Below are 25366 nucleotides of genomic sequence, written 5' to 3'. Positions count from 1 at the left end.
TTAGTCGATGCTTCAATATGGATGGTCCAGGAGAAGTTGTTGGTGATATCGACTCCTAGGAATATGAAGTTTTCAACAATCTCTACTTTGGCACCATCAATGCAAACAGGGGTATGTATTGACGATGGGACCGTCCCAGCCTCAACCACCTCCTCTGGCAGCTTGTTCCATACACCCACCACTCTCTGTGTGAAAAAGATAGTGATCGACATCGCTTCCTGAAGTCAATCCCTATCTCCTTTGTCTTAAAAGGGTACATTTTCTCCAATATAGAGGCCTGAAATTATCTCTTATTCACGTTGCTATTTCTCACAATGTAATATGAGATCTTACCATGCCTATATTTTGACATTGCAACAATTGTAATTCAAGAATGCTTCATTGGCGAAAGAACAATTCTGATCTTGCTAAGATGGTATAAGCTACTATATAAATTTCCTCTTGCAGGGAAATACTAGCTTGCCAACAGAAAATATTTTGTGTATGAAGGAACTGCAGATGCTGTTAGACACAAAACACTGGAGTAACAACGGGACAGGCAGCATTCCTGGAGAGAAGGAATGGGTGACATTTCGATTCTGGACCCTTCTTCACACTGCGAGTCGGGGGAGACAATAGACAATAGGTGCAGGAGGAGGCCATTCGGCCCTTCGAGCCAGCACTGCTATTCAATGTGATCATGGCTGATCATTCTCAATCAGTACCCCGTTCCTGCCTTCTCCCCATACCCCCCTGACTCTGCTATCCTTAAGAGCTCTATCCAGCTCTCTCTTGAATGCATTCGGAGAATTGGCCTCCACTGCCTTCTGAGGCAGAGAATTCCACAGATTCACAACTCTCTGACTGAAAAAGGTGTTCCTCATCTCAGTTCTAAATGGCCTACCCCTTATTCTTAAACTGTGGCCCCTTGTTCTGGACTCCCCCAACATTGGGAACATGTTCCCTGCCTCTAACGTGTCCAACCCCTTAATAATCTTATACGTTTCGATAAGATCTCCCCTCATCCTTCTAAATTCCAGTGCAGACAAGCCCAGTCGTTCCAGTCTTTCATCATACGACAGTCCCGCCAACCCGGGAATTAACCTCGTGAACCTATGCTGCACTCCCTCAATAGCAAGAATATCCTTCCTCAAATTAGGAGACCAAAACTGTACACAATACTCAAGGTGTGGTCTCACCGGGGCCCTGTACAACTGCAGAAGGACCTCTTTGCATCTATACTCAACTCCTCTCTTTATGAAGGCCAACATGCCATTAGCTTTCTTCACTGCCTTTGTATCTGTATGCTTACATTCAGTGACTGATGTACTAGGACACCCAGGTCTAGTTGTACTTCCCCTTTTCGTAACCGGACACCATTCAGATAATAATCTGTCTTCCCGTTCTTGCCTCCAAAGTGGATAACCTCACATTTATCCACATTATACTGCATCTGCCATGCATCTGCCCACTCACCCAACCTGTCCAAGTCACTCTGCATCCTCATAGCATCCTCTTCATAGTTCACACTGCCACCCAGCTTTGTGTTATCTGCAAATTTGCTAATGTTACTTTTAATTCCTTCGTCTGAATCATTAATGCATATTGTAAATAGCTACGGTCCCAGCACCGAGCCTTGCGGTACCCCACTAGTCACTGCCTGCCATTCTGAAAGGGACCCGTTAATCCCTACTCTTTGTTTCCTGCTTGCCAACCAATTTTCTATCCATGTCAGTACCCTACCCCCAATACCACATGTTCTAATTTTGCCAACTAATCTCCTGTGTGGGATCTTATCAAAGGCTTTCTGAAAGTCCAGGTACACTACATCCACTGGCTCTCCCTTGTCCATTTTACTTGTTACATCCTCAAAAAATTCCAGAAAATTTGTCAAGCATGATTTCCCCTTCATAATTCAATGCTGACTTGGAACGATCCTGTTACTGCTATCCAAATGCGCTGCTGTTACATCTTTGATAATCGACTCCAGCATCTTCCTCACCACCGATGTCAGGCTAACTGGCCCATAATTCCCTGCTTTCTCTCTCCCTCCTTTCTTGAAAAGGGGGATAACATTAGCTACCCTCCAATCCACAGGAACTGATCCAGAATCTATAGAACATTGGAAAATGATCACCAATGCGTCCACGATTTGTAGAGCCACCTCCTTGAGTACCCTGGGATGCAGACCATAAGGCCCTGGGGATTTATCAGCCTTCAGTCCCATCAGTCTACCCAACACCATTTCCTGCCTGATGTGAAGAGAGATATGGAAGGGTAAGGTGTGAAAACCACAGATCAAAGCTGACAATGCTCTAAGAATGCTCTTATAGAATGACTCATTATTAGCTATGGGCAAGGTGAAAACGAGGCATACAATCAGTAAAATTAATCAGGAGGACAGCGAAACTAGTCGGAGAACTAGGGTGAGGGAGGGATGGCGAGAGAAGGAAAAGCAAGGGTTACTTGAAGTTTGAGAAATCAATATTCATACCGCTGGGTTGTAAGCTGCACAAGCTTAAAATCATTTATTTACTGCATCTTTAAGATTAAAGGAGCTAGTATCTGCCTGAGTTCAATGGTGTCAAAAAATAATACAAGCATCTGATATATAAAGGAAATAATATCCGTTTGACAGGGATGTAGATGGGATTTCCTGTAACAGCTTGCTTATAATATTTTTCTCTCTCTGTTTAAGCAGGACTTGAGCCAGCTAGCCAGGACTTCAAAGTTATTCTGCTGGGGTCAGGACATATTAAATAAGAACCATTCCAAAGAACATTTCTCATATTAGGCTTCCCTTTGAATAAAAGGAGAGGAAAAAAATCACTGGCTTAGCAGCCTCTGAAGTAATAATTTCCATGGTAACTCCAGCCCAATTATAAAAGCTTCCAGTCATTCCCTGCTGTGAACTGCTTTTAAGTCACGCAATTTGGGTATTACATTCCCAGGGTCAATTGACTTCTGATTTGCTTGGAACTCTTTCACTTAAAAGATACTGAACTGTCGTTCCAGCTTACTCATCGATTGAATAACTCATTCAGTGGAGTTGCACAGATAGTTTCAGATTTTTTAGATTTTTTTTTAGATTTAGAGATACAGCGCAGAAACAGGCCCTTCGGCCCACCGGGTCCGCGCCGCCCAGCGATCCCCGCACGCTAACACTATCCTACACCCACTAGGGACAATTTTTACATTTGCCCAGCCAATTAACCTACAAACCTGTACGTCTTTGGAGTGTGGGAGGAAACCGAAGATCTCGGAGAAAACCCACGCAGGTCACGGGGCGAACGTACAAACTCCGTACAGTACAGCACCCGTAGTCAGGATCGAACCTGAGTCTCCGGCGCTGCATTCGCTGTAAAGCAGCAACTCTACCGCTGCGCCACCGTGCCGCCCAGTAACTTGGTTACTGACAAGTTCTGCCTAACTAAGACTCAGAGAAGATGCAATCAGTCACATGCGTGATTATCCATGAAACGAGTCTTTCAGTAACTGAACTGGGAGCAAGGAGCTGAAATAAACGCAAGATCAATTTTTCTCTTAGCCACCAGATATCAGCTGACAGTAACCAAGATTTTATTGCTGTATCCACCAGAAACCCAAACTTCCTCTATCCTTCCCTCCCAAAGATGTCACTTCACACAGTACGGTTAGCACGCATCAAAAGCTTTGCACTGTACCTCGGTACATGTGACAATAAACTCAACTAAGCTAAAAACTAAAATATATAGATACAAGGAATTGCAGATACTGATTTACAAAACAAAAACACAATATTGCTGGAGTAACCCAACAAGTCAGGCAGCGACTCTGGGGAACATGGATACGTGACGTTTCAGGTTGGGACTGACCCAAAATGTCACTTGTCCATGTTCTCCTGAGATGCTGCTTGAAACGCTGAGTTACTCCAGCACTTTGTGTCACTTCACACAGTGTTTAGTTTCTGGGCGAATGCCCAGGTTCCTAAACTATGGGGTGATTTTCATGCTTACATCTTGAGCTGGTTAGTGAATGCTAGTAGCTTACTTATGTACATACTCTTTCCAGCAAACACCACTGGATCAGTACAGGGGAATCAAAGAAACTGCAGGTGCTGCAAATGAAATAAAAACAAAAAATGCTGCAAGTCTCCAGTTCTTATGAAGGTTCACAGACCTGTTTCCCTTTCCACAGATGTTGCAAAAGATACTGAGTTTGTTTTCCAGCATTTTAGTTCAGTTTAGTTTAGATATACAGCGTGGAAACAAGCTGTTCTGCCCACCAAATCCGTGCCGCCCAGCGATCCCCGCACACTAACACCATCCTACACACACTGGGGACAATTTACAATTATACCAAGCCAATTAACCTATAAACCTGTAGGTCTTTGAAGTGTGGGAAGAAACCAGAGCTCCCGGAGAAAACCCATGCACGTCACGGGGAGAACTTACAAACTCCGCACAGACAGTACGTGTAGTCAGAACCGAACCTGGGTCTCTGGCGCTGTAAGGCAGCAACTCTACCGCTGCGCCACCGTTATATTTATCCAGTCTCTCATTTTCTGTTTAATCAGTTATGTTGCTAATTCTCTTGGAATCTTCAGTCCAACCCAAATTGTTATTCCAAGCTATGTTTACACATCAACTCAAGACTAAAACACAAAATTATTCACAAGCAATCCTTGTGTATTCCATTAATGTCAACCTTAGCAGTATTCGTATTTGTCAATAGTTCTTGAGTTGTTGGAGGTGGCCTGAACCAATACAGTGGGTGTGAGGTGAAGTGTGGGGAAGGTCTGTCGTTGGCACTCAATAGTAGGTGACAAGGATCAAGTTTGCAGGATGTGCGTAATCAATTTCAATTAAAAATGACATAATTCTAGTTACTACTAACTTCCTCATTGCACCATTGTTCACGGTAGGCAGATCATCATATCAATGCGTGTTCAATACTGATTTAATACCAGCATTACCATACTGAAGATCAATGTTCAAACCAATGCTCTCTCATAAGCTGCCATAGTTAGATTTGTCAGAGAGTTGTGAATCTGTGGAATTCTCTGCCTCAGAGGGCAGTGGAGGCCAATTCTTTGAATACATTCAAGAGAGAGCTAGATAGAGCTCTTAAGGATAGCGGAGTCAGAGGGTATGGGGAGAAGGCAGGAACGGGGTACTGATTGAGAATGATCAGCCATGATCACATTGAATGGCGGTGCTGGCTCGAAGGGCCGAATGGCCTTCTCCTGCACCTATTTCCTATTGTCTATTGTCTATTAGATACACCTAAAGCAGGGTAACAACAAATAATGCTTTCACTAAACGATATTGTGAGATATTTGGCCAGTGTTAAGGTGAAGCTTAAAGGAAGATCGGGTGGTGGAGAAGTAGAGACTTAAGAAGACAATTTCAGCTGCAGGCAGTTTAAGAACTGGCTGTAAATGGTGCAGCAGTTAAAATCAGAAATATTTGGCATAACAGAATTGGAAGAGAACAGCTATTATGGAGAATGCTGAGGTTGGAGAAGGTTATAAGAAATTCAGAGAAATCAATAACTGAAAAATTGAGACCTGATTCAACTGGGACATGATGTACAGCTGATACATAACTGGAACTTGTATCACTTCGTAACTGGATAACAGTTTTCAATAGCCTCAAAGTCAAAGGTAGAAAAGGCATAGATCAGGGTTCGAGCAGCAAATGTTGTGAATCAGGCAATATGACATTGGTGGATGTGAGTAAAGTTAGAAATAGCAACTTGATGCCAAGTAGTGTGTTTCAGTTTAGCATGTTTGCCAGGCAGAACAAGGTTACGAAGGAGATTTTGTGAAGAGATCTGAAGGCAATGTGTTTTGGTTTTCCCAATATTTAATGGAGGAAATTTTTGCTCAACCAGTTATTAAACAAAATTGAGATTATTGGAGTGTAAATTTATGTAAATTTATCAGCAATACAAAACTATTTAAATGGTATGTTCCTGAGCAGGAATTTCATTATATGGGTCAAACAAAAATATTATTTTAAGAGTCAAGAGGTGTTTTGCCTCTAAACGGAACAATGAAATTCTTACTTGCGGCAGCACAACAGATATGTTAATATAGAACTCTATAAAACCCTTAATAAACAACAAAAAAGTTCTGTATGTATAAAACAAACAAATAAATAAATAGACAATAATAGTGCATAGTCAAAAATAAACTCCCCTGATAGTTCAGAGTCTATTTGGAGTTTGTTGTTTGAAACATATTTATTCCATTAATCACTGAAATAATTCAAAATAATAATTTAGCTGAACATTAGAAATGAAGCACATAATCTCAACACAGTTGTGTTTAACTGACAACTTTTCTCCAATGTCCGACCATACCCCAATACTTAATAATGAGGGTTGATTGGCAAAGATATGGAAGTGTTTGGCTCTGTATTTTGAGCACGTGATCTGAGGTATTTTCTTACTTTCTCTCAATGGAAGAAATTGGTCAATTAAAAAAGATATGGAAATATCAACTATTTATAAAAACCTTTTCCCCCCTTCATTTATCACAATATATTTTTCACAATCAAGGTTTTCAGTAGGTGCAGAACTCAAGCTGCAAAGACGGGTAATACATAGAAACATAGAAAATAGGTGCAGGAGTAGGCCATTCGGCCCTTCGAGACTGCACCGCCATTCAATATGATCATGGCTGATTATCCAGCTCAGTAACCTGTACCTGCCTTCTCTCCATACCCCCTGATCCCTTTAGCCACAAGGGCCACATCTAACTCCCTCTTAAATATAGCCAATGAACTGGCTTCTGTGGCAGAGAATTCCACAGACTCACCACTCTCTGTGTGAAGAAATGTTTCCTCATCTCGGTCCTAAAAGACTTCCCCCTTATCCTTAAGCACTGTGGCACTGTGGTAGAGTTGCTGCCTCACAGTGCCAGAGATTTCGGGGTCGATCCTGATTGTCTGTGCAGAGTTTGTATGTTCTCCCTGTGACTGCGTGGGTTTTCTCCAAGTGCTTCGGTTTCCTCCCACAACCCAAATATTTACAGGTCTGTAGATGAATTGGCTTTTGTAAATTGTCCCTAATGCGTGGGATAGAACTAGTGTATAGGTGATACCATCTTCAGTCTGAAGAAGGGTCTCAACATGAAACGTCACCCATTCCTTCCCTCCAGAGATGCTGTCTGTCCCGCTGAGTTACTCTAGCATTTTGTGTCTACCTTCGATTTAAACCAGCATCTGCAATTTTTTCCTACACATTGTGCATGGGTGATTGTTGGTCGGCATGGACTTGGTGAGCTGAAGGGCCTGTTTCCACACTGTATCTCTAAACTAAGCTAAACTTAAACCCATTAATAATCGGCACTTTCAATGGAAGCTTGGTGCTCAGGTACTGCTTTTGATCTGTATGCTGAACCCATTTTTCATCTACATTAATAAGGTGTAATAAGTAAAATAAACTAGTTTTGTTTTCCTTTGCCAATGTTAACTAATTGTTATTTGGTAGATCCTCAGCTCAGCAATAACCAGATTTAATTCCCATCTTTGGCACACCTTACTATAACAATAGACTTTGGCCTGTGACATCTCTTAGTCACAATGTGTGGATTCAGGACTTGAGAGCATAACCTCAGCTGACACCTTTTACAACATTGTAAACCTCAAGTAGACTATTTTGAAGGAGAGTACATTTGTTTGTTCATGTATTTTGGGCAATAATTAATCCTCAATAAGCAACACTAAAAAAAAGATTATCTGGCATTTCGCATAGAGTATATAAAAGCAAATGGAGTTTATCAATTCTTTCTTGTCATATAATGACAACGCTTTGGACACCCGGATGGAAAATGCTTTCGCACATTCTTAAGTCTTGAAATGTCCTTTATAAATGCGAATCTTTATTAAATTCTTTCTTTCCATTCACGAATCTACTTTTATTTAAAAATATCACTGATCCACAATGATTCACTTTCCGAAGAGGATAGGAAATACTGGGCTTGATGCATGCTGCCAATCTTGACACTCTTTTTTAAGGGTATATTGAGGAAACTTCCCATCAAAATTGAGATAAGAAATGAATATTAATAAATGTTTTGAACCTTCCATCTCTTTGAAATGAACTGTGTGGTGTAAGTAAAGGAAGAATGCTTTATTTTTATTGTTCTGGGGAAAGTGGAGTCCAACATCAGACAGATGTTTCCTCACTTTGTTGGTCACAGGTTGGTATCGGGCATTGGTGTTTCACAGGAAGCGACTCAGCTCAGCACATTTTGTTCTAGCTTTGTTCTCTGAATTCTGGTTGGGTGCAAAAAGATCTTCAAAGACGAATGTTATTCCCTGCTGGTTCAGAACAAGGATAAATCTGATTTCCTTGATGGTCCAACAAGCCCAAGTTAGAAATGTTGACATTTGTTTTGGATGTGCAGGCTAATCTAAAATAACACGAATGATCAACACATTCATCAGAAATAAAAGTTTAAATGGATTTGATAGGACAGATACACAAACATTAGTTAATCTGTTGGTAGAATTCATCGACGTTAAAAAATAGGATCAGGAGCAAGCTAGTCAGCCCCTCAAGTCTGCATTGCCATTCAGTGTCATTATGGATGATCCTCCAGCTCCACACTATATTCTTGCTCTCTCCCCATATTTCTCGATGCATTTTGTAAATAGAAATCGATTCACCACCCTATTAAATACATTCAGTGACTTGGCCTTGGGGCCTGTACTGGAAAACTCCATAGGTTCAGAGTGGAGTTAATAAACTGAATGAAAAAAATGTTCACAAATTGTCTGAAGAAGGGTCTCGACCCGAAACGTCACCCATTCCTTCTCTCCTGCGATGCTGCCTGACCTGCTGAGTTACTCCAGCATTTTGTGAATAAATACCTTCACAAATTGTTACTCCTAAATGTTTTGCCCCATATCCTAAAGTTGTGACCCCCTTGTTCTAGGTCTTCCCCCTGATCCAAGCCAAGGGAAATATTGTCCCTGCCACCTGACCCGCTGAGTTATGCCAGCACTTTGTGTCCTTTTTTGCAGCAAATAAACATGCAGGCATAGTGTGCAGTTTGGAAGACAAATGGAATGTTGGCCTTTATTACAAAGGGAGTGGAGGACAAGGGGGAGGAGGTCATGCTGAGATTGTTCAAGGCTTTGGTGAAATCTAAAGTACTGCATGTAATTTTGTAGTTCAGGCACTATTTCTTTGTCTTGGAACTGTTGCCGCATAGATTCAAGAGACTGAACTATGCAGAGATATTGAGGAAGATTGGCGTACACTTACTGAAGATCTAATGAATAAGGGGCAATTTCAATAAAACAGTCGTGATTCTGAGTGGGACCGACAGGGGTAAATACCAAAAGGTTGTTTCGTCTGCAAAGAAAGTCGAGAACTAAGGGATATTGATTTAGGGTAAGGTATCAGCCGTTAAGGACAATAATGAGCAGAAATTTCTTCACACAATGAGTTGTGAGTCTTTTGATTTGCCTACTCCAAAGGCAGGAGTAGATAATCAACTACTAGGTAGATTTTCTTGAACAGTGCGATATAGGAATAATCAGAAACGTGAACACGGCCTACGAACAACATGAACAGTTAATGGTGGTGTAGATTTTCGGGCATGTGATCTATTCCTAACTCCTGCTTCTGTTTCTTATACTCCTATGGTCCACTTTTAATAAATATATACCCTTTTTTTGTTCTCTACAACAGGTAGAATCCGAGCTGAATGAGATGACGCAAGAGCATAATTCTAGCAGCTCAGCAGAGGTCAATGTTTGGGATACTGGAGTAATACCTTATGCAAGGTAAAAGAAGACATGTATTTGCCCTTTTCCGCCATTTACAATGTCCTACAAAGCATCTTGCGGTGCAATACTTTATAACATTGGAGAAAGCCTAAATTAGTGATTGAATGGTGCCAAGCAACTTGATTAGTACGGGTGTCAGGGGTTATGGGGAGAAGGCAGGAGAATGGGGTTAGGTGGGAGAGATAAATCAGCCATGTTTGAATAGTGGAGTAAATGGGCCGAATGGCCTAATTCTGCTCCTATAATTTATGAATTTATAAGCAACAATCTTGCTCTCAATGTTAGCAAGGCCATGGAGCTGATTGTTTACTTCGGGAAGAGAAAGCGCGTTAACGTGCCTTCATCAATGGCATGGCCGTGAAGAGAGTCAAAGACTTAAAGTTGTTCGATGTGCATATTTCTGAAGATCTGTCCTGGGCCCAGCACGAAGATGTAACCACAAAGAAAGCTCACTCACGCCTCTACTTCCAGAGAAGACTGAGGAGGTTAGGTATTTCACCAAATCCATGTTCCTGACTAGATAAATAAAGGTGACTAAAATTGATGTTTTGGGCAAACAATTTATTCAGCAACTTGCAACCACCATCTTAATTCCTTGAACAAATGGAGCTTTGTGACACGCCAGTATTTAGTCAAATACAGTGGCTGGGTCGTGGCAGAATGATCAGAGACAGACACGGTTTATGGTAGCTTGAGCAGATCCATCTCTGGGGCCAGAGGTGTCTGCACCACAGAACAAAGTCAAATAATCTGTACCAATGTTTTGCAAAAGTGAAGCAAGAACTAATACTCTCCACTGCACCCTTTTTCAACAGACCTATATCTATAACCAGACCTATAACAGACCACCAAGTCAATCTCCCCCACCACACACTCTACACTGACAAACTGCATCACTGAAATAAAATCTTGGCTTCAATCAAACTTCCTCAAACTCAATTGCAACAAATCTGAAATCATCATCATTGGTCCAAAAACGCTCACCAAATCCACCCAAAACTTCATCCTCAACATTGGTGGTTTCCCAGTATCCACCTCACCTCACATCCGGAATCTTGGAATCATCCTTGATCAAACCCTCTCCTTCGACAAACACATCAAACACATCACAAAGACAGCCTTCTTCCACCTCAAAAACATTGCCCGTCTCCATCCATCCCTCTCCTCCACAGCTGCAGAAACCCTCATCCACGCCTTCATCACCTCCCGTCTGGACTACTGCAACAGCCTCCTCTATGGCGCACCCTCAAAAATCATCAATAAACTTCAATACATTCAAAACTCTGCTGCCCGTCTACTCACACACACCTCGATCCGTGACCATATCACCCCCGTCCTTTATAAACTCCACTGGCTCCCCATCCCCCAGAGAATCCAGTACAAAATCCTCCTCATAACATACAAAGCCCTCCATAACCTGGCCCCATTCTACCTGACCGACCTCCTCCACAGGCACACTCCCACCTGCACCCTCCGCTCTGCCGCTGCCAATCTCCTATCCCCCCACATCCGGACCAAACTCAGATCCTGGGGGGACAGGGCTTTCTCCATCGCTGCTCCCACCCTATGGAACTCACTACCCCAAACCGTTAGAGACTCCTCCACACTCACCACATTCAAAACATCACTGAAGTCTCACCTGTTCAGTACTGCCTTCAACCACTGAAGGTCACCTCACCTTCTGTCTCCTTTCTCTGTTCATTTATTTATTTACTTATTTATCTATTTATTCATTTCCCTATGTTCTCAAAATCTCTGTAAAGCGTCTTTGAGTATATGAAAAGCGCTATATAAATAAAATGCATTATTATTATTATTATTATTCTCCTTCAAACATGAACTCAAATCTTGCTTAAATTATGCAATGATCTCTGGCACGACCACTCTGTGGGAAAACATTCCAATCAGTAACTCACTGCAGAAGTTTTTCCAAACCTTACTTCTCACATTCTTGGTTAACTCTTGTCACTGGTTCCCTAACCACAGGAAGAAGTCTTTCCCCAACTACAGGGCAAATCTCTTCCTAATTTCAAAGAGCTTTATGAAGCAGAGATTTTTTGAAAAGCATTAGAATCTTAATCACTCCTTCACTGTAGTCTTCATCCAGGCATCAACACCACTCAATACAGTGAATCTCTTCTTTTTTTTGTCCATTCAAGTATCAAGCAACTTTCTACTTCAAATTGATCTGCTTGACCTAGTTTCAAAACTTCATTCATAATTCTTTGTGGTTTTGACTAATTTGTCAAAAGAAAAATGTCCAATTAACAACCAGTGGATTTTGAATAACTAAATGTTCCCCTTCATTGAATTTATGGCTTTCAACTTCATTAAGACATTAAAGCATCTTTACACATACTGAGTATCATGGGAACGTCTGATTATTGGACACTTGTTCTTTCTAAGCCATACAAAGGACTGCTGATAATTAAGCTAAAAAATGACCGTTTTTCTCCCTATGCAACTTATCTTTCTATGGTCATGTTATAACATTTTCATACGCTGTGCCCAAGTAACATAAAAGTGCCAGTAATGCAATTGTGAAGAAGCGTGTGTTCATGATTACTGGTTTTAGAGTATTTCTTATGTTATGTGTCTCAATGCAAGTATTTCATGCCAACAGAAATTTAATAAATCCATCACTTTTATTGTTCTGACGTCCTTTATTCAAGCTCCCCTGACACATTCAACTTCTTTTTCACAGATTTCAGCTTTACTTCCATTTTCCTTAACTTCCCTCTTCATTTTCCCATTCCCTCTGGATATGCAAGCTGGGCAAAACAAGATGTTGAAAAAATGTTTCCCGATGTCCCCTGCAGCTTCCCGAGTTCTGGTTCCCCTGACATTGCCTACAATTGTCTCTCAGATGATTCTATGCCAGTAATGACAAACTGCATCCAATCTCAAACTGGTAGATGTGGCTCTACGTGTAAACCCTGGATTACAACTGAACTGCTGGATCCTATTACAGACTTCTCTTTCAAAAAGGCAAACAAATCAAAGAGCTTCTTAGATCCGGATAAATATACAATGATTAATCAAAAAGTCATTAATCTTCATAAATGCACCAGAAGAAACCTTTACAAGAAAATCCTCACTGAAAACACATGTTACAAAAAAGATTTAAGTAACACATTCCATTTTGAAAAATCTTCCGACTGAGTTTGCAACCTGGAATATGGCAGCGAATCTTTCACATGCTGAAGGAATGCTGCATTGCCAACAGTGATGTCTTTGGATGAGATACTAAACCTTGGTACCAACTATTCCCTCCGGTGAGGATAACGATCCCATGGTAGACACAAAAAGCTGCATCTGCAGCTCTTCCGAATCCAACTCCTATGGTAAATCGAGTTTCACTGTACCTTAATTGGTACATGTGACAATAAAATACCTTTCAACCTTTGAACCTTACTACACACAAAGATCCCATGGTAGACACAAAAAGCTGCATCTGCAGCTCCTTCCTACACATAATGATCCCATGGTATGCTTTAACTGGCTCCATACGGTTTTTATTGGACATTGGACACTGTGGCGCAGCGGTACAGTTGCTGCCTTGCAGCGAATGCAGCGCCGGAGACTCAGGTTCGATCCTGACTACGGGCGCCATCTGTACGGAGTTTGTACGTTCTTCCCGTGACCTGCGTGGGTTTTCTCCGAGATCTTCGGTTTCCTCCCACACTCCAAAGACGTACTGGTATGTAGGTTAATTGGCTGGGCAAATGTAATAATTGTCCCTAGTGGGTGTAGGATAGTGTTAGTGTGCGGGGATCGCTGGGCGGCACGGACCCGGTGGGCCGAAGGGCCTGTTTCTGCGCTGTATCTCTAAATCTAAATCTAAATCCAAGGCAGCATTGTGGATCACTCTGTTTGTGAAAGTTGCACAAACAGTGAGAACCTCGGCTGAAGAATTAGTGAACAGTAGAGTTGGGATTCCCTTTGTAATACCATGCCGAAAAAGACATTGTTAGTTTCAGCATGACATTTCCTATTAACATGCAGCAGGTTCTTGCAGAATCCATCATGGGGAGCACCAGGTGTGATCTTTGCAGCAGGGTCATGCCACAACATGAATAATGATTTTCTCGCTGCAGGTGAATGTTGCCACAAAATAAATGGGTGCAGTAATGATGGAAGTTGATCGGTGGAAGTGTGCTCCCAAGGGGTTAGAACTACATGAAATGTCTGGAGAAGGGCAATGTATACAGGAAATATGTTCATAAGTTCATGTGATAGGAGCAGAATTAGGCCATTCGGCCCATCAAGTCTACCCTGTCATTCAATCATGGCTGATCTATCTCTCCCTCACAACCCCATTCTACTGCCTTCTCCCCATGATTCCTGACACACTACTAATCATGAATCTTTCAATCTCTGCCTTAAAAATATCCATTGACGGCCTCCACAGCCTTCTGTGGCATTGAATTCCACTGATTCACCACCCCCTGACTAAAGAAATTCCTCCTCATCTCCTTCCTAAAGGTATATCCTTTTAGTCTAAGGCTATGGCCTCAGGTCCAAGACTCTTCCACTAGTGGAAACATCCTCTCCACATCCACTCTATCTGGGCCTTCCACTTCGTATGTTCTTCATACAAGTGAGCCATGGAGAAACTCCAAGCAACAACCAGGCACTTCTCATAGGAGGAGGGAGGGAGATGTCTCTGCGTAGCAGGAGTGCAACCATTCAATGCATAAAATTAGGGGAATCCTGCAATGCACGCACATGGCCATGACTGCTCTATGGGCTGAAGAAAAGGTGCACAAACTCTCTACGCACTGTTAATTTGTCCTGCCGAACGCAGCCATCAGCACAAACTGTGATGTGGCAGAGATCGACAGCAGAATTCTGGAATAACTGAGGCAAGGACTATTTGGAGAACTGTGCTCAGTTCTGGTCGCTCTGCTCAAGGAGAGATGCCATTAAACTGGAAAGAGTACGGAGGAGAGGGCCGATAAGCAGAGATTGGACAGGACTTTATTCCTTGATGTGCTGGAGGCTGAGGTACGATCTTACAGTGGTTTTAAATCATGAGGGGACCAGATTGGGTGAAAGCATCTAATCTTTTTTCCTAGTATAAGGGGATTAAGAACAAGAAAGCATAGGTTTAAGATAAGAGGAGAAAGATTTAATGGTAACCCGAGGCGCAAATATTTCACACAAAGGGTGGTAGGCATATTGAGCTGCCAGAGGAAGTAGTAGTCAAGGCGGGTGCAATAACAACATTTAAAATACACTTGGAATGGTACATGGGTAGAAAAGGTTTAGAGGGATATGAGTCTCATGTGGACCATATCCCTCGTAACCTTTCCCATCCATGTACTTGTTTAGTGTCATCTGTAAGTTTACTAATCATGCCTTGTACATTTTTCCCCAAATCATTGATGTAGATGATAAACAGCAATGGGCCCAGCACCAATCTCTGAAGCACACCATTAGGCACAGTCCTCCAGTCCGAAAAACCAACCTACCACCCCACCACCTTCGACTTCCTACCATGAAGCCAATTCCATATCCAGTTAGCTATCTCAGTTTCAGTTTAAGTTAATTGTCACAGGTACCGAGGTACAGTGAAAAACTTTTGTTGCGTGCTAACCAGCCAGCGAAAAAACAATACATGATTACAATCAAGCCATTCACAGTGTACAAATACATGATAAGGGAATAACGTTTAGTGCAAGATAATGCCAGTAAAGTCTGATCAAAGATAGTCCCAGGGTTCCTGATGATGTAGATAGTAGTTCAGGATTGCCCTCTAGTTGCGGTAAGATGGTTCAGTTGCCTTATAACATCTCTCCCTGGATTCCATGCGATCCAACATTGCAGAGCGGCCTGCCATGTGGAACCATATCAAAGGTCTTGCTGAGGTCCATACAGACTATGTCTACAACCCCTCCTTCAACAACTTTCTTGGTTACCTTAAAAACATGATCAAATTTGTGAGACCATATCTCCCATGCACAAAATCAAGCTGGCTAAACCTAATCAACTCCTCTCTTTCCAAATGCATGTATACTATATGTTATCCCTCAGAATCCTCTCCAGTAATTTTCCTACCACAGATGTTAGGCTTACTAGGCTATAGTTCTCAAGTTTTTGTTAGCAGTCCTTGGTAAATAGAGGCACAACTTAGGCCACCGTCCAGTCTTCTGACACCTCACCCGTATCTAATGAAGATGCATGTATCTCAGCCAGGGCACCTACAATTTCTCTTTAGCTTCCCATAGAGTCCTTGGATATATCTGACCAGGTTCAGGAAATTTATTGGCCTTGATATGTCATAGGACATCCAGCACCTCCTCAAATATAATACGACTGCCCTCAAATCATCTCAATTAACTTTCCCAAGTCCCCTAGTCTTCCTATCTTTCTATGCGGTAAAAACACAGGAGATATTTTCATCGAGGACCTTGCTCATCTCCTGTGGCTCCATCCGCAGTTGACCACTGAGGTTTCTTAGCGGCTCACATCCCCTATTTAATTAATCTTTTCCCTTAACATACTTATAAAATTATAGACAATAGACAATAGGTGCAGGAGGAGGCCATTCGGCCCCTCGAGCCAGCATCGCCATTCAATGTGATCATAGCTGATCATTCTCAATCAGTACCCCGTTCCTGCCTTCTCCCCATACCCCCTAACTCCGCTATCATTAAGAGCTCTATCTAGCTCTCTCTTGAATGCATTCAGAGAATTGGCCTCCACTGCCTTCTGAGGCAGAGAATTCCACAGATTCACAACTCTCTGACTGAAAAAGCTTTTCCTCATAGAAACATAGAAAATAGGTGCAGGAGTAGGCCATTCGGCCCTTCGAGCCCGCACCGCCATTCAATATGATCATGGCTGATCATCCAGCTCAGTAACCTGTACCTGCCTTCTCTCCATACCCCCTGATCCCTTTAGCAAAAAGGGCCACATCTAACTCCCTCTTAAATATAGCCAATGAACTGGCCTCAACTACCTTCTGTGGCAGAGAATTCCACAGACTCACCACTCTCTGTGTGAAGAAATGTTTTCTCATCTCGGTCCTAAAAGACTTCCCCCTTATCCTTAAGCTGTGACCCCTGGTTCTGGACTCCCCCAACATCGGGAACAATCTTCCCGCATCTAGCCTCTCCAACCCCTTAAGAATTTTATATGTTTCTATAAGATCCTCCCTCAGTCTTCTAAATTCCAGCGAGTACAAGCCTAGTCTATCCAGTCTTTCTTCATATGAAAGTCCCGCCATCCCAGGGATCAATCTAGTGAACCTTCTCTGTACTCCCTCTAAGGCAAGAACGTCTTTCCTCAGATTAGGAGACCAAAACTGCACACAATACTCCAGGTGCGGTCTCACCAAGGCCCTGTACAACTGCAGTAGAACCTCCCTACTCCTAAACTCAAATCCTCTTGCTATGAATGCCAACATACCATTCGCTTTCTTCACTGCCTGCTGCACCTGCACGCTTGCTTTCAATGACTGGTGCACAATGACACCCAGGTCACGTTGCATCTCCCCTTCTCCTAATCGTTCACCATTCAGGTAATACTCTGCTTTCCTGTTCTTGCCGCCAAAGTGGATAACCTCACATTTATCCACATTATATTGCATCTGCCATGCATTTGCCCACTCGCCTAATCTATCCAAGTTATTCTGTAGCCTCCTAGCATCCTCCTCGCAGCTAACACTGCCACCCAGCTTCGTGTCATCCGCAAACTTAGAGATGTTGCATTCAATTCATCTCAGTTCTAAATGGCCTACCCCTTATTCTGATTAAGTAATTAATTTGGAGCCTGCCTAATCTTATCTAATAGAGTAATTTCATTACCTCTTTTGTTCCCACAATTTCCTTCTTAAGCAAGCTCCACAATCACTTATACTCCTCCCTGGAAACACTTGATTCGAGCTACGTATACCTGACGCATGCCTTTATTTTTCCTGACAAGAGCCTTGATTTCTCTCATCATGCATGTGTGTGCATGCACATGTATCTATATGTATCTGTGCATGCATATGTGTGTGTTAGCACATGATTGTAAAGTTTCAACAGATGAAGAACAGGCAGATTATGTAGTTGGGTCTATCTGCAGCTTCAGGACAGAAAATCAGCAGCAGGAAGTTGAGAGGAAGATGAATGTTTTATTTTCACTCTATTGCAACTCCATGGTATTCAGAGGCAGCATGGTGAATGTGTTCACAAATGTTCACACAGCCTAAGGACCACAGCATTTAACCCTTAACTTTCTCAACACTGCTATTTTGAAACAGAATTCTTGATTAGTACGGGTGTCAGAGGTTATGGGGAGAAGGCAGGAGAATGGGGTTAGGAGGGAGAGATAAATCAGCCATTATTGAATGGCGGCATAGACTTGATGGGCCGAATGGGCTAACTCTACTCCTGTCACTTACGATCTTATGAAGTTCCAATGCAAAACATAAGAGTATCATGGGAGCACAGAACATTCGTAACTTAAATCTGCCACTGATTCTTCCCACAGAAATGCCAAGGATCTGCTTATTATTTCCATTTCATGATCATATTCTAAGCATTGCCAAATTACTTTACATCATGTTTTATGATTTGCAAACCATCAATCCATCATTTGTTTGTGTCTGCAGAGTTTGTTCCTCAACTTTCTGCAAGAATGTTTAAGATTGACAACATTGTCCTTGAACAAAGTTTATTGTGTAGCTTCTTAAATCCAAAAATTCATCAGGTTCATCTTGTTGCTGAAGGACTCAAAGCAAAAATGACTTCTTAATAAGAACAGGCATTGAGAGAGAGGCCCAGTATTTGCTTTTGTTAAAAAAAAAGGCTTTGAGCAATTTACAATAATTATACACAAAAGACTGAAAGACCACACACGCGCGCATACAAAAACGCAAAGGAAGAAAAGGTTCCAATTTCCCTGAGAATTACATCATTTCAAAAATGTTTCATAACTCCACTGCCAATGCATCTGTATGGCAATAGAAATAAAATCCAAAATATATATGCATTAAACGAATCAACTAAAGTATAATATCTTTTTGTGCTTAATTTTTTTACACACTTTTTAAAATGTTAAATTCCTAGTAATGTTCTTAATATTAGGAATCTTGCCTTTCTTATCCGAGCTATATGTGACTACTTCAACCTGATTTCGTCTCAACTGCTCTCTGAAAACCATTTTTGTATGTGACTGCTGCACAACAATAATAAGATTGTTACTGGGCAGCAGCTAACCACCATCTCAAGAGAACAAAGGTGACCAGCAAATTCCATTGTTTCCCATATCTCAAGAACTATTTTTTAGATGTTGAGCATTTTCACAATAAGCATCTACTATGCAGATAATATTTTACAAAATGCAACAGCATCAATCCAATATCAAGAACAAAGCAGTGAAAACATCCGCTTGGAAAAGTCTATGATCCTTGCATCATTCATGAGCAGGTCAAAACTACAGGGAGGTCAGATAATACTGAATATCAGGATCAATTCTTGATTAATGTTCAATGCTCTTTAGACAATAGACAATAGACAATAGGTGCAGGAGGAGGCCATTCGCCATTCAATGTGATCATGGCTGATCATTCTCAATCAGTACCCCGTTCCTGCCTTCTCCCCATACCCCCTGACTCCGCTATCCTTAAGAGCTCTATCCAGCTCTCTCTTGAATGTATTCAGAGAATTGGCCTCCACTGCCTTCTGAGGCAGAGAATTCCACAGATTCACAACTCTCTGACTGAAAATGTTTTTCCTCATCTCCGTTCTAAATGGCCTACCCCTTATTCTTAAACTGTGGCCCCTTGTTCTGGGCTCCCAGAACATTGGGAACAGGTTTCCTGCCTCTCACATTCAGTCAATAGTCTGGCGATGACCATCTTTTTAATTAATTTATTGTATTGCTACTGTCTATGGCAGAGTCATGCCACTTTATATTATGTAACCCTCATGAATGCAAAATAAGTCATTTTTGCATTCACTGCAACTTCTTATGAGCTAATACCTATCACTGAAGGACTCTGATGTTCTTGTTCTCAAGTTCAGAAAGATTTTATTTTTTCTTTGAAGTGCCTATGTTTTAGCATCGTCAAAAGTGGTAGTGAGCAGAAAAACATATTGAGTTGGTAAAGGTGGGAATAGAATCATTATTATTCAGCAAGAAGAATTATTTTGTTCATAGTGAGAGCCTTTCCGTTTAGCTTATGAACTTTTGCAATGTCATTGTTGCAGACACATGAACTACATAGAAACGATGGAAACAAGGAATTGCAGATGCTGGTTCAAGACAGAGTTCTGGACTTGGCTCTTCGGGTCAAGCAGCAACTCAGAAAACATTGGTGGGTGACGTTTCAGGTCGGTGTGAAGAAGGGAAATGTCACCTATCCATGTTCTCCTGAGATGCTGCCTGACCTGCTGAACTGCTCCAGCACTCTGTGTCCTCTTTCATAAATAAAACTATCTTTGAGGGTGGTGAATCTATGGAATTATTTGCCACAGAAGGCTGTGGAGGCCAAGTCAATGGATATTTTTAAGGCAGAGATAGATTCTTGATTAGTACAGGTGTCAGAGGTTATGGGGAGAAGGCAGAAGAATGGGTTTAGGAGGGAGAGATAGATCAGCCATGATTGAATGGCAGAGTAGACTTGATGGGCTGAATGGCCTAATTCTACATCTATCGCTTATGACCTTATGATACCAATGGTTGTTAAAGGATCTAAGCCTAAAATAAACATGGCATGGCTTAGTCGCACTGTCTGTCTTTATTGGGTGCAACCCGTCAACAGTTGCTAATAAACAAAGATCCCCAAACCAAACAATAAGCCAGATTTTGTTCTGGAGAAGCAGTCCCTAACATGCTATCTTAGAATAATTCTCCTACCCTTTAACTCAAAAGACTTTTTCTCTGTAGGGTGAAGGGTCTCGCACTGAAACGGAGTCTGAAGAAGGGTTAGCTTCCCCCTTATTAATGAGATTCAAAGATCGAGACAAGAAAGACGAAGAGGAGGAAATAGGGTGAATTTGATCTGAATTAGATGCAGAAGGAAAAAACAAAGAAGGAAAGAAAGATTAAGAGCTAGAAGGGAAAAGTAAGAAAGAAATGACTTGAAAACCCCTTTTAAGGTTGAAAGTTTAAGAACGAGTGTAGGGACGTAAAGCTCCTCATTAAACATGTCATTTTAAATACCAAGCTGGTGTTTTCTGAAGTGTAATTGGCAAATAATGTTTAAACTTATGGATGATTGAGGACGTTTTTATTTTCTCTGAGGCTAGTGGCAGGGGAGTGCAAAATGTATTCTATTGCTAACCTAAAATGTTGACTGGCTCCTCTTTCCACAGATGCTTCTTGACTGGATGTATTTTTCCATTATTTTAGGTTTTTGTTTCAAATTCCAACAACTACACTTTTATTGGTTTTCCAGTGCAAAGTGTATGATGCACAAGTCACCTGTAATCTATTTCACTGCATTAATTGCTGAATAATTTTCTCCTTAACAGCAGCTTGTGGTATTAAACAAGATCGTTAGAACAAAAGATTAAGGCCAATAGTTTTTGGGGCATGTAAACTGGACCTGCAGAACTGTTCTATTGATGAAAAGGGGTGTTTCTGAAATATGAGCTCAGCTTTTAAGAATCTGGACATAAAGAATCTATCATCAGCGAAAGGGATCTAGAAGTTGTTTTGTATAAAATCCCAAAAGGCTCACTCTTGTCCTATGGTGAAAAAAAACTGCCATATTTACCCAGTTTGGTACATATACAACTCCACTCCTACTCCAAAGGTCTGACACTAGCCTTCCTTAGTAGTGTAACAAGCAACCAAAATATTATCAAAAAGAAACAATCCTACTGCCAACATTACTGGGCATCAAGAGATGGGAAAACCTCAGAAGGAACTTTACACTTAATGCCAGATTTTACTTGTTACAGGTACTACTCACATCAAGCAGAAGCTCTCCTTCCAGTGATGAATTCCTGTTTAAAGACGTGAGCTGATTATCCCGAGTGTTGTGGCTGAGAAGATGCTGAGACTCCTTTCTCAACTCTGTGTCTTCCAAGGCTGCATTACAATCAAAAAACAATTATTAAAGTCAGTTAAGTCTGATATAGTGTGAGTTCTAAAATATCAATTAGATAAAAACATCAAACCATTGCAACCCTTTACAGTTGATATAGTTTGATATAGTGTGAGTTCTAAAATATCAATCGAAAGAGGCCTTCTTTGCCACCTGTTGTGTTGGTTTGCTGCACCAGAGGAGAAATTGGGATATTTCACAAGGGAGAAGTCAGTTCTGAAGATGGAAGAATGCTCTCCTTCGCCCCCCTCCCCCTGCCCCACTACAAAGTGGTCAACTAGAAGAAACAGAATGATAAAAGGCGATCTGTCCCATTTTATGCTCCCACACGGGAAATCCTCAGGAATTCTGATCGGATTTGATGCAAAAAATATGAGAGGGACTAAAGGGTTGCAATGGTTTGATGTTTTTATCTGAGCATGAGTTTGCAGACTGAGAATCTCTGCTTCAAGATTGCCTAGTTTGTCGAGGTCAAGGGTGTATGGCAGAGAAGAGAAAGGAGGTGTAGAGGTATTCCTCATTTCGATGTTAAGGGTCCAATGGCACTGGACGTAGACTTCTGTTAGGGCACTTTATACCATGGACATTCAGAAGGCAATGCGACTTCATCTAATGCACAGTAGCGAAATGATCATGAAACCAGAGAAGTTTTCCAACCACAGCTCCTCATCTCACGCTAATGCATGTGAAATTTATGTCATTTTCATTCAACACAGATGTGAAATTAAAGATCCTACTTAGAAATCTGGTCAACTGCTTGTGTTTTTTTGCCAATTTAAATAGGCAATCTAACAACGCAGTGCAATGCAAAGGCAGGAAGGAGGTTCTGTAAATCCCAGTTCAGTTCAGTTTCAGTTCAGTTTTCAGTTCAGTTTTCCTTTCATGTCACAGATACTGAGGTTCAGTGAAAAGCTTTTGTTGCGTGCTAACCATTCAGCAGAAAGACAATACATGATTACAATCAAACAATTCACAGTGTACAGAGATACATGGCATATCTCATTCATGTGTTTCTAGTGCAACAATACCTCAATTAAAAAATTGTTGTAAAAAACTTGATGCAAAAAATATGAGAGGGAGAAAGGGTTTGGAATGGTTTGATGTCACTCCTTTTAAACTCCATTTATGGCTGTGTGACTCCCATTTTCTGTAACCTGGGCGTACACCATTCCTCTATTCAAGCTTCTTTAGTTTAGTTTAGTTTAGTTTAGAGATTCAGCTTGGAAACAGACCCTTCAATCCACCGAGTCCACGTCGACCCGCGATCCCTGCGCACTAACACTAACTACACACTCTAGGGACAATTTACAATTTTACCAAGCCAATTAATTGACCCAACCTTTTGTCTTTGGAGTGTGGGAGGAAACTGGAGATCCCAGTGAAAACCCACACAGGTCTCTGGGAAAAACATACAAGCTCTGTACAGACATGCACCTGTAGTCAGGATCGAACCCGGAGCTCTGGCGCTGTAAGGCAGCAACTCTACAGCTGCGCCACCGTGCCACCATTTCATGTACGTCCCTCATTTTCCTTGCTCTGCAATAGGTGAGTTTGTTTTCAGCAATCTCTGCCCTCAGCCTTTGTAATTTTCTCCTTAAACTCCTATATTTATCTTTCCTTAAGAATGAAAAATGATCCTTAAAATCAAACTATTGGTCTTATGTTCAAACATGTCTTTATGTTACAGTATCAGATGATGCTTATGTGCACAGAAGTTCAGGTACTGGAAATTCACAAATCACAACCAAAATATCGGAGAAGCAGAATAAATATTCACTCTCACGGAATTTTTGTTGAGGTTTTTTTTAAAACTTGCATTTCTTGAAGCATGCGCAGAATGTGTGCCTTCACATTACAGAAAATCATAACACAGATAGTTTATTAGGAAGGCAACAACCCCTCCCCTCCACCCCCCACTAACGAGGGAGTCACCCGTCACCTTTTCAGATATTTTACTAAGCTGACGATTATGTATTCTGGTGTTCTTATCATTATAGTATATTAGCTTATAACTGCTGAGTTTTAATTTGGAGAGTGTTGTCAGAGCAGACCCATTGAAAAGGATGTGTAAAATAAATCGGCTGGCATCAGAGGGTGTGTTACTGTCCACCGGACTTTGCATGGTGCCATACACTATGTTCATCGAAGAATTGCAAGATTATGGGCAGAGGAGACTGATGCACACGCAGTAGCTTCACTGGTAGTGCTAAATGTCGGAAACGGTCTTCAAAGATAGAGAGAGATTTTTCCTAAATCTTGCAACTAAATATGGCTTGCACTGCTGAAACAAAACGGATCTCCAAAGTGCCTTTGAATCAAACATATGCAACAGGAGCAGGCCATGCCACTTCTTGAGGCTGTTTTATCATTCTACAACTCTACCCTGCAACCGCAGGAGATGCAACACCTGTCCCTTTACCTCCCCCCTCAACTCCATCCAAGGACCCAAACAGTCTTTCCAGGTGAGACAGAGGTTCACCTGCACCTCCTCCAACCTCATCTATTGTATCCGCTGCTCTGGATGTCAACTTCTCTACATCGGCGAGACCAAACGCAGGCTCGGCGAACGTTTCGCTCAACACCTTCGCTCAGTCCGCCTTAACCAACCTGATCTCCCGGTGGCTGAGCACTTCAACTCCCCCTCCCACTCCCAGTCTGACCTTTCTGTCATGGGCCTCCTCCAGTGCCATAGTGAGGCCCACCGGAAATTGGAGGAACAGCACCTCATATTTCGCTTGGGCAGCTTGCAGCCCAACGGTATAAATATTGACTTCTCCAACTTTAGATAGTTCCTCTGTCTCTCTCCTTCCCCCCCCCCCCCCCCCCCTCCCCCCCTTCCCTTCCCAGTTCTCCCACTGTCTTCCTGTCTCCACCTATATCCTTTCTTTGTCCCGCCCCCTGACATCAGTCTGAAGAAGGGTCCCGACCCGAAACGTAGCCCATTCCCTCTCTCCTAGATGCTGCCTGACCTGCTGAGTTACTCCAGCATTTTGTGATACCACATCACTCTACAAGATCATAGTTGAGCTTCAACCTCAAACAACATAGAAACATAGAAAATATGTGCAGGATTTGGCCACTCGGCCCTTCGAGCCAGCACCATCATTCAATAAGATCATGGCTAATCATCCAAAATCAGTACCCCGTTCCTGCTTTCTCCCTATATCCTTTGATTCCGTTGGCCCCAAGAGTGATATCTAACTCTCTCTTGAATACAACATTTTCTGCTCTTTCACCATATGCCTAGATTCTTTTAAAATCCAAAAGCCAATTAACCTGCCATCATTGACTAACCCTCCACGGAGATTCCCAAAGATTCTCTTTAAGTTAACTTGTTTTTTTCTCATTTCAGTCCAAGTAGCTTCCCCTTTATTTTAAGGTTGTGAGCCCTGCTTCTAGGCTCCTCTGCCATCAAAACATCCTTTCCACTACATTGTGAAGCCCACAAATAATTGTATGCATTTCAATGTTTTCACCATTCATTCTTCTAAACTCAAGAAGGTGTTGGCCTCACCTCCCCATCCCCCCCAAACCCACCTCAATTACTCCTCATACA

General features: G+C 41.8%; 1 protein-coding gene across 1 annotated transcript in view; it reads right to left on the bottom strand.

Moving 5' to 3' along the window:
- The window catches only part of ahrra (aryl-hydrocarbon receptor repressor a), a 178810-nt gene that overhangs the window by 42397 nt on the left and 111047 nt on the right, over positions 1 to 25366 (bottom strand). Inside the window, exon 3 of the mRNA XM_078415540.1 lies at positions 21676 to 21794. Coding sequence (XP_078271666.1) covers positions 21676 to 21794 — 119 coding nt within the window. The remainder of the gene's footprint in view (positions 1 to 21675; positions 21795 to 25366) is intronic.

Source organism: Rhinoraja longicauda, chromosome 2 (assembly GCF_053455715.1).
Source record: "Rhinoraja longicauda isolate Sanriku21f chromosome 2, sRhiLon1.1, whole genome shotgun sequence".
Lineage (NCBI taxonomy): Eukaryota > Metazoa > Chordata > Chondrichthyes > Rajiformes > Arhynchobatidae > Rhinoraja > Rhinoraja longicauda.
Note: the sequence above shows the minus strand (reverse complement) of the source record. Positions and strands in the feature narration are given on the sequence as shown.